The sequence below is a fragment of the Eubalaena glacialis genome, chromosome 5, assembly GCF_028564815.1.
Source record: "Eubalaena glacialis isolate mEubGla1 chromosome 5, mEubGla1.1.hap2.+ XY, whole genome shotgun sequence".
NCBI classification, from domain to species: Eukaryota; Metazoa; Chordata; class Mammalia; order Artiodactyla; family Balaenidae; genus Eubalaena; species Eubalaena glacialis.
This window is the reverse complement of record NC_083720.1, coordinates 95,368,555-95,378,948: the sequence shown is the minus strand read 5'-3', so window position 1 is coordinate 95,378,948 and position 10,394 is coordinate 95,368,555. Positions and strand designations below refer to the sequence as shown.

At 46.4% G+C, this 10,394-nt stretch overlaps 1 protein-coding gene across 1 annotated transcript; it reads left to right on the top strand.

The window, feature by feature from the left end:
* Window positions 1-99: 99 nt before the first annotated feature.
* Window positions 100-3,302, top strand: SOWAHB (sosondowah ankyrin repeat domain family member B). Its single transcript, XM_061191506.1, has one exon. The coding sequence runs from the start codon at window positions 438-440 to the stop codon at window positions 2,799-2,801; it is 2,364 nt and encodes a 787-aa protein (XP_061047489.1). The 5' UTR covers window positions 100-437; the 3' UTR covers window positions 2,802-3,302.
* Window positions 3,303-10,394: the final 7,092 nt, after the last annotated feature.

The following is a 10,394-nucleotide window of genomic DNA, read 5'->3' as shown; positions in this document are numbered from 1 at the left end:
CCTGACTCATCTGGGATGGGTGGCGGGGGTGGGGGAGACCTCAGAGGGTGGAGGGACAGGAGGAGGCGGGCCGTGCCCTTCCCCCAGAGCCGGGGAGGAGGCGTCGCCAGGGCGCAGGTGAAACCGACTCCGACCTATCCCGGGAACTTTCGCAGCGGGGACTCGCTGCGCGAGGCGCGCATCGCGCAGGGGCGGCCTGGGAGCCGCCCTCTCCCACCCTGGGCTGCGCGCGGGGGCTCAACCCCGGGGCCTGTCCCCGGGGGACCCGCGGCCCTCTTGGCACGTTCTGGGGCTGCAAGCAGGCCGCGGCTGATGGAGGCGGGTGGCGCCGCCCCGGGCGCAGGTGACAGACGCCAGGCCAGGGTTTCTGTTGGCGGGGGAGAGCGCAGGGAGGGCGAGACGCAGACACCTCGGGGCCAGGGGACGACGGGGCAGCGATGGCCCGAGAGTTGAGCCAGGAGGCACTACTGGACTTTCTGTGCCAGGCCGGGGGCCGAGTGACCAACGGCGCCTTGCTGAGCCACTTCAAGAGCTTCCTCCGAGACCCCGATACGCCCCCCAGCCAGCACCAGCGCCGCCGCGAGCTTTTCAAGGGCTTCGTCAACTCGGTGGCCGCAGTGCGCCAGGACCCCGACGGCACCAAGTACGTGGTGCTCAAAAGGAGGTACAGGGACCTTTTGGGGGAGGAGGGGCTGCAGCGACCCAGCGACCCGCCCGCGGCCGCCGCCCCTGCAGGGGGAGCTGCGCCCAGCTTCCCGCTCCTCGCGCGCAGGGGGGAGGCGCCGCCGCCGCAGCAACCCCGGCGGCGGCGGCGCGAGAAGGAGCTAGAGGAGGAGCCAGCAGGTGCCGCAGACCCGGCCGCCGAGGCAGGTTGCGATGGACTCCTCGCCAGCGGGGCCCGGAGAGGCGGCCGGCGGAGGGGCAGCTCCGGCCACAGGGCGCCGGTGCCCGCGGCCGCCCAGGACGGAGCTAGGTGCGCGGCGGCCGAGACGCAGGGCCGCTGCTGCTGGGAATGCCTCCAGAACGGCCTGGGGGGACTCCCGGGCGAACCGCTGCTCGGCTCATTCCCCAACCCCCCCACCGCCACCGCCAGCGCCTGGGAGAAGCCGGCGCCGGCCCCGCCTGCCCAGGACGACCGCGGGGCTCCCAGGCCGCAGCGGGAAGGTGCGCCCGCGGAGCCCCCGCCGGTGTCCGCGGCACCCCGCTCTCCTCCGACAACCGTCGAGGCTGCTGGGAGCGGGGCTTCCCCGCCTGCTCTCCTGTCCTGCCCCACTCCCCCCGGAGAGCCGCCCGAGCTGGTGACCCCGAGCTCCCTGCATTATTCGACCCTGAAGCAGCAGCAGCAGCGCACTCGAGAGTGGGTGGCCAGACACCCCCAGATACCCAAGGCCCGAGACCACGGTCCCATCCGAGCCTGGTCGATGCTGCCAGACAACTTCCCCCAGCTACCCTCGGAGCCGGGCTTCTGGGTCCCGGAATCTAAGCCAGCACCTCCGGACCTCCCTCCTCCCCCTCATTCTCTCTTTCCCGCTGTTTCGGAATCCTGGCCCGGGAAGTCTCCACTGGCAGTCTTTCGTAGCATTCGTTGTCAGCTGTCCCTACAAGATCTGGAGGACTTTGTGGACCAGGAGAGCCACGGCAGTGAGGAGAGCAGCAGTGGACCCAAAGAGTCCCCTGGGGGTTCTGAAGAAGGGCTGCACCTTGCCCCGGGAGCCCCAGATGGGAGAAGGCTCAGGAATCCAGCTGGGGCCCCTTCTCCAAAGGAGGGCAGCCCCAGCAGGAGGCTTCAGGGCCTCAGGAACAGAGAGGATGGTCACCCTTCTCAGCCCGTCCCAATAGGAGCTGGTGGCCTTGCAGGCCACCCTCAGCCTTTGCCCTGGCCTGTCCCCAAATTAAGGAGATCCCTAAGGAGGAGCTCTAGGGCAGAGAGAGCCCAATTGTCCTCCTCTGATGAGGAGTGCCTTGAGGGGGATTTGCTGAAAAGGAGCCGGCGCCCTCCCCGGTCCAGGAGACCCTCGAAGGTGGGAGCAATGTCCAGCCCAAGGGTGGATGCCGCTTTGACACCAAAACCTGTAGACCTTAAGGCTACTGTTGTTGAGTGTGGTCATCCACACAGCTCATGGGCCCCTGGAGGGGAGAGGCCTGCAGCCTTGATCCCCACCAGATCTTCCGAGCACAAGTCATCCCTGGTCCCTCTTGATGCCAGGGAGCATGAATGGATTGTGAAGCTTGCCAGTGGCTCTTGGATTCAGGTGTTGACTTTGTTCTGGGAGGACCCCCAGCTGGCTTTGCACAAAGACTTTTTGACCGGGTACACTGCCTTGCACTGGATAGCCAAACACGGTGACCTCAGGGCCCTTCAGGACTTGGTCTCAGGCGCACAGAAAGCAGGGATTGCTCTTGATATAAATGTGAAGTCCAGTTGTGGGTATACCCCGCTGCACCTTGCAGCCATTCATGGCCACCAGGGGATCATCAAATTGCTAGTGCAAAGGTTGGCGTCTCGTGTGAACGTCCGGGACAGCAGTGGGAAGAAGCCTTGGCAGTATCTGACCAGTAATACCTCTGGGGAAATATGGCAGCTACTGGAAGCCCCACGGGGCAAGCCCATTTTTTCCACCTATCCCTTGGTTCGAAGCTCTTCCCCCACCAGGAAGGCCAAGAGCCGGGAAATATCTAGAAATGTCACTCGAAAGACTTCCTTTGCTGCACTGCTCAAATGTCAGCACAGCAAATGGAGGTCAGCCAACCAGTATGAGAAATTCCCCAGTCTAAGGGAAAGAGAAGAGTATAGTGACTGAGGGGAGCCCCTGTCTCCAACATGGGCTCCACAGCCCCATCGTTGAGCTATTCAGTGAGAGAACCCAAGGGGAATGGAAAAATTGCTGAGGAGTTGGTCGAGAGGCCAAGTGAGATGGCCTACCTAGTGTTTACCTCCCTGGATTCTGTGTCAGCACATCCTGGACCTCAGAGGTCGTCCAAGCTTTCTGACGGCTCAAGTCCTTGGGCCAGTGAACGTAGACAAGGAGCAGAGTCAGGTGCTTAAAACCCGGCTGTACTTCTTCCATTGCCGTCACAGATCCGGGCACAGCAGGCCACACTGTTCTCCCAAGCAGCTACCCCAGGCCTTGGCTAGAGAGGAAACAGATGTCTAACAAGAAGAGAGGCAATTCAAGGAATTGATGAAGCTCAAACAAAATCCTCTCTCTGGCTAGGAGCTCTCTGGCTTCCATTCATTTGGAGAACAAATCTTGGCTGAGAGTGGAAAACACCAGGTTTGAAATCAGATGGCTCCTCTTCTTTCCCTTGTTTTTTTTTTTTTTTTTTTTTTTTTTTTTTTGGCATTCAAATCTGTGCAGTAAAATTATTACTGGAGAGTAGAAGTTGCTCTAAGAGATTCCTCTGCCCCATCCTCAGGTCTTCCTTTGAATGCAACCTTTGGTGGCCAGCGCAAGAAATGATTAATGCCTCGTTTCAGAGAAGCAGTTGGGTAAGATCCAGTTGTGACTGACATTCAGACCCTGCTTTTTTAAAAGAACATCAACCTGAGGGGAACTTTCCAAATGTAAAAACTGTATGGCTCATTTGCATAGTGACTGAAACCATCTTTTATGGAAGCTCCCTGTGTAACAAACAGCAGAATTAGCATCAGTAGTTTTCAGTAGGTTTGAATGGCCAGTGTTCATACTCATGAAAAGTGAGAAATGATTTTGTTCTGGGGATGCAGTAAGGGTTATGAGGTGAATGCCTCCCCACCAGGAATTTTCTAAGCTGCTAAATATAATTTTATTTGCACTAAACATTTTGCCAATTAAGATTAAATATTAGCCTTGAAGTGCTGTATCTCTAACAGGAAGTGGTCCTTTTATTTGCTTGTGATGGGACTGATCTTTGTGGGTCCATGGAATGAGAGAATGGCTAGTTTATAAACTGCAGTAGAAAATCAAGATTTCAGAATGTAAATTCAAAGAGGGCTGAAAGATGAAGTGTCTAAGAGGAAATAGTTAATTTTTTATGGAAATGTTCTCATGTGCTGTGGCAATGATGTATTTTAAAGTATTTTTGTATTTCTTCTGGCTATTTTCCCCCATTAAAATATCAACAGATCTTTATAATTTATTGTACTTATGCTGATTATTAACTTTCTGCCTTACAAAATTGTGACTCAGTGAGTGTCAAATATTTTTGTTTCTTTGTAGTTTTACTTTATAATTTTGCTGAAATAAATATATCTGTTCTATCAGAAAACAAACAAAAAATAGGCAGAATAAATAAATCTAAGGGTTGCTTTTCTCCAAAAAGACCTATACAAGGGATGAAACTTTGGCAAATCACATCAAGAAAAAAAAGCTACAAGCACAGACAGCAGGTGTATGGTTAGGAGAGATGAAATTTTTCAACATAAAAGATAAACATTTATGTGAATACTCTAGTACAGGCGGTGATCTCCCAGGGGGGAAAAAAATAAAAAATGTCAACTTCTTTTAAAAGCCAAAGAATGTTTTTACTTTACCATATTGTTATCACAATGTCAATTTATTCAACAAATATGTTTTCCTTAGTGCTGTGGGATTGATAAAGGTGAATGGGACATGACTTCTCCCCTCTTGAACTTAAAATCTGACAAGACTTGTTGTTGACTGATTTATACCATACCTTACTCCCAAGATGTCTTTTAAAGCTGCATTGTATTAGGTATAAGCTTTTAAAATGAGGCAAAGGAAAAAAAAGTTGGTACCAGGAATGAGGACAAAACAACTGCAACACAAGAAAAAAAATTTTTTTCAGAGTGTCGTAAGTACAAAATTAAGTGCTCTAGAGGATTTCAGAGGAGAGAGTCCTTTGGGCTAAGAAAATCAGGGCGGGCTACTGGGAGGCCAGGCATCTTTAGGTGAATGATCTTGGCTTTCCACAGAAACCAGCTTTGTTGGTTCTACCACATTCTTGCCTTTGGCTTCAGTGTGTGATTTCATAGCACAACATTGGCTGATTGCTCAATGGTTAGGACACATTCCTGGGTTCCACGTTCATTCTTATGAGGATCCGTCAGGTCCGTCTGTCCTTTGTCCCCATAACGTACCTATGGCTCTGGTCAACCTTCTTACGTGGTCAACATGTATTTGGGGAGGGGGTGGGGCAGAAGAGGGTGTTGAGAGCAGAGTACAGCACAGACCTGATGGAGTCACCCTTTTGCTCATGTCATAAAGCACAGACCAGGAGGACTGCCATTCCCAGCCTCCTGCCAGCCACAAACCTCTCCCCCACTGAGGCCAGACTCATGGGGTGTGAATGCCCTTACCCTCTCAGTTTCTGTCCTGGTGCTGAATTCTTTCAGCTTAGAATCCCTTTTGCTTTTTTCCTGGAGAACTTTCATGTTTCAAAGGACAGCTCAGATGTCGAAGCCTCTGTGAGGGCAAAGCTGCAGGGTGTGTTTGGGGGATACTTAGCTCCTTATGGCTGTGGGAGATAGGTGGCTTCTGCTGTGTGGCAGCCTAAGGCGCTGTGGAACGAGGTGAAGATGGAAAGGGAATTTAAAGTCAGGTTGAAAAAAGGATCTTTTATGATACGTCAAGAAAAATAAGCATTTTCTAGGAAGCCAGGGATTGTCAAATCTCCTCCAGAAAACCTTAGTGTAATTCCAAATATGGAAGCTTTCCTAAAGTCTTAATTTGAAGACAAATAAATAAAGTATTGTACAGGATGTACTCAATTTTAAAGTTTCCCTTTCAAATTTTCCTTGTCTTTGATGTTAATGCTTCTTTGCTGGCAAACAGTGGTAGGCAATTGAACAAATGGCAATTTAATATTAGAGGCAAACATTAGAAACTGGTGATAACCTTAGCTCAACCACTTGCTTTTTTGTAGACATAGTTGTAAAGTAGTGAATTTTAATCTTATAATTATATATAATATCTACCATACTGTTATTTTCTGCTAGTAAAACTGCTTTTAGTTCAACATTTTAGGATTTTACACATAGCGTGCCATGACTTCCAGGTGCTTTGATTTCCTCAATAAATTTTTTAAAGTAACAACTTTGAGATATAGTTCACATACCATACAATTCACCTATTTAAAGTATACAGGTCAATGGTTTTGAGTGTATTCACAGAGTTGTGCAACCATCACCATAATAAGTTCCTGTACATATTTGAGAACTACTGACCCAGGCAATGGGGAGCCATTGACAGTTTAATGTAGACCTGTATAGACTGGGGTGAAGTAAAGATTCCTCTTGCTATAGTAAGGGAGACAAACTAGAAGCAGAGATCAGGTAAATTATTGTAGTGTCTTGGTTTCATATTGGAAATAGGAATATTGACTCAATTAGCTAGATAAGGTGAATAAGTTTGGATGTCTAAAAATGAGGAAAGAAAATTTTAGTTGGAGGAGCTTACTTAGTTGATAAAAATCAGAAGAAATTAGGTGAGATCCAAAAAGATCTCTCCATTTCCTCTCATCTCTAATGCTCCGGTTCAGTGATTAGACCACTTCACTACTGTGATGACGGTCTACGTTCAAGGTGGCACTGATCTAAGAGTATAAATTCAACCCCTGTACAGGCTGTTTAGCACAGCAGTGTTAGTATATGTTCTTGTGTTTGCTGACATCAGATGACTAAAAATGTGTAATTGAGGGAATTCCCTGGCGATCCAATGGTTAGGACTCCGCGCTTTCACTGCCAAGGGCCAGGGTTCAATCCCTTTCTCGGGGGGTGGGGGGGGGTCAGGAGTTGGGGGAATGTGTAATGAAAGGGTAGGATCATGTAGTACTTAGGCTCGTGGCAATGAGCTAGGCTGCCTGGGTTCCTGTCCTTGTTTGGACAACCATCAGCTTCTTGGTTTTCTCACTTTTAAGATTTTTTTTTTTTTTTTTTTTAAGACCAAATGAATTAACACAAAGTCCTTAGAAAATGCCTGATACAACATGACCCAGCAATCCCACTACTGGGCATATACCCAGAGAAAACCATAATTCAAAAAAACACATGCACAATGTTCATTGCAGCACTATTTACAATAGCCAGGTCATGGAAGCAACCTAAGTGTCCATCGACAGACGAATGGATAAAGAAGATGTGGTACATATATACAATGGAGTATTACTCAGCCATAAAAAGGAACAAAATTGGGTCATTTGTAGAGACATGGATGGACCTGGAGACTGTCATACAGAGTGAAGTAAGTCAGAAAGAGAAAAACAAATATCGTATATTAACGCATATATGTGGAACCTAGAAAAATGGTACAGATGAACCGGTTTGCAGGGCAGAAATTGAGACGCAGATGCAGAGAACAAACGTATGGACACCAAGGGGGGAAGCGGGGCCGGCGGGGGGGTGGTGGTGGTGGTGGGATGAACTGGGAGATTGAGGTTGACATAAATACACTAATATGTATAAAATAGATAAGTAATAAGAACCTGCTGTATAAAAAATAAATAAAAATTTAAAAAAATGCCTGGTACATAGTAAATCCTCAATAAATGTTAGCTATTATTATTTTAAACACCATTCAAAATACACAGTTCACTTTAAATTTCAATCTATGCTGAAGACAAAGAAATTCTCTGGTTGATTAAAACAAGTGCTACGAGAATGAGATTTGCCAATAGAGTCAAACATTTTTCATTATGCTTCTATATAAAAAGATGCTTGTGTTTCTTATTTCAAATGAAAAAGACAATTCAACTATCTGTGTGTAACAATCATGAGCTATTATAGTATGTCATTAAACAGAATTAGGTTTAATTGAAGTCGTGTAAACTAACATCAGTCAAATCAGCAGCTCTGGTTTAGCCTGGAATTGAAATCCAGGCAGAGCTCTGAAGGGGTGAGGCTTATGGAGAGTTGAGCGTGTGTGTGTATGTAAAGCTACCATCACTCAGGAAATTTGAAATAAACTAAATTCAACCATGCAGTAAACTTTAACCAAAATTCCACTAACTTTGTCAAGATGAAGTCTCACTGAATTGGATTAAAAATTACTGACGTATTGAAATATTCTTCCTCTTTGGTATAGTATTTCTTGATTCCTAGTTCCCAAGTTTGACTCCTCTTTTCTACTTTTAGGACTTGTGTTTTTTAAAAAGGCATCACTGTATGCAAATTGTGCCTCAATTAAGCAAGAAAATGATGACAAATAAGGAGAAAGATATTTGTCAACTTGCCTGTTGGGGTCAAAGACAGGACTCTGTTTTTAGAGGGTCTAAATTTTCCATGTGTTCTATTTCTCTTTTTGAGAAGAGTGAATACTCCCAAGTCTAGCAGCTATTAACAGGTATTTCTGTGCCATCACTCTTCCTGAAACCGTAATTGTTACTCTTTTTTTTTTTTTTTTTTTTTTGTTACTCTTATAGAACTTGAAGATTTTGCTATTATATTTATATCCTCAAATACAATTAGCTGTGTCGTGAAGTCCTATCATTTGTTTTCAGTTAGGGAAGTGCTTCAGGGACAACTGTAGTGAACCAAGCAACTGCCACAATCCCACACTGGGTCTCACTGCCTACGAGCCTTGGCCGGCCACAGTAGGGCTAAGGCAGGGAGCCACTGGGCTAGAAATAGTCCCATTTCCTTAGTGGTTTGAGGAAAGAGGATTACCAAGTCACATAAGGGTGTCTAGATCAGAGTATTTAGAGTTTCTAATTAAAATAAACTTTAAGAAAGTAAGCAAAATGAATATTTATTCAGCTGATGACAGTAGCTTTGCCTAAACTGATGGTCCAAGGAGAGTCCCATTGATTATTCTTTCTGGAAGGGGCTGGACTATATCACCTGCATTGGAATAGACATGCCCTTGGGGGTTTGGATGTTGACTGAGTATTAGTTTTCCACCTAGTTTAACCCTAACTGGTTATATGCCAGATAGGAAATCTCTGTGAGCCTTGATTTTTGTGAGGAAAGCAAAGGGGAAGAGGGAGAAAGACATACCAATAGCATCAAGTTGGCCTCAGATCTTCAGGATGAAAGGTACTAAAATGCACAGTAGTCCTAATGGGTAGCAGAAATGGGGAAAAAAAGAACAGAAGGCTGGTTTTGCTTTATCCTGAGGCCAAATCTTCTCACAAGAGCTATTCTTATGGGGCATATAAACTAAGTAACATTTCATAATAACGTATACTAAGCCTACCTGTGGAGCGATCTTTCTATGACTGCAGAGAGATCACAAAATATTGCCCTGGATTTCTTGGGCAAGTTTCTGATACCATCATGAAATCTTGGGAAAACTGAATCCTAGAACCACTTTTCACATATGGGGTATACACCTCTCTTTCAGGAGCAGAGTATCCAATGTGGATGATCTTTCACACTCATTTTCTCTTCTGATCTTTGTTCTCGGTCAACTGCAGCTTTCAGTCAGGTACTGACAGAGGGGTTGAAACTCAAGACTACTTGCTGCTTGTTAGGATTTTTAAATTGTTTGAAATTTTCAGTGACCAATGTTGATATTCTATGTCCCTCCAAAACACCCCCTCCACCATGTATGTTCAAGCATGGATAATGGGGAACTGAATTGGCTTTACATTCTTACACCACAAGATTTATTGTATTTATTTAAGATGTCTCCCAGATGCTTTTTTAAAGGTTTTTTAAAAATATTTTATTTATTTATTTATCTATCTATCTATCTATTTATTTTTGGCTGCGCCGGGTCTTAGTTGCGGCAGGCGGGATCTTTAGTTGCAGCATGTGGGATCTTTTTTTAGTTGCGGCATGCATGTGGGATCTAGTTCCCCGACCAGTGATCGAACCTGGGCCCCCTGCATTAGGAGCATGGAGTCTTACCCACTGGACCACCAGGGAAGTCCCCAGGTTCTTATAAAGGAAGACATCCGCATGAGGCAGCAGACCGAGTGACCGCGAAAACTCCTCATCCTGCGAGCAGCCTGTGACTCTTTGAGAAAAAGATTAATTCTCTAAACACAGACACACATCTGCAGGCAGAAGTTGTCTTAGGTGCCCCCTGACCATAACTCTATGTCCCTTATATGTGTGTCACCTTACACGTTCTGTGGTCTCTTTCCAGGTGTTTCCCTGCTAAAAGCTTCTTCAAGACCACCTGGAAAAGCAGAGTGACGGAACAGGTGGGCAAGTGTCACCTGGATTGTGGGCACAGGACTGCTCTTGTTCTACCAGAGTTAACGTTTTCTCTTTATTGTGTTAAGCTTCGGACTCAAATTCCATTTCGGAGGTATTTCCTCAGGTTCAAAATTCCTTATGTCTTTATTTACTTTCTCTAAGTTGAGAAAAGAAAGAAATCCTTGTCCTTTATAAATTTAAAGCTACAGCATCCAGATATTGGCTTATGATGAAAACTGGATTTGAAGTAACAAACTGTTTGGTGTTCCTAAAAAAAAAAAAGGAAGTTTATATAGACGTTAAGCAGTATTTT

What these genes read in the sequence shown, in the direction of transcription:
- SOWAHB (XM_061191506.1), top strand. Translation starts at nt 438, where the DNA reads ATGGCCCGAGAGTTGAGCCAGGAGGCACTACTGGACTTTCTGTGCCAG.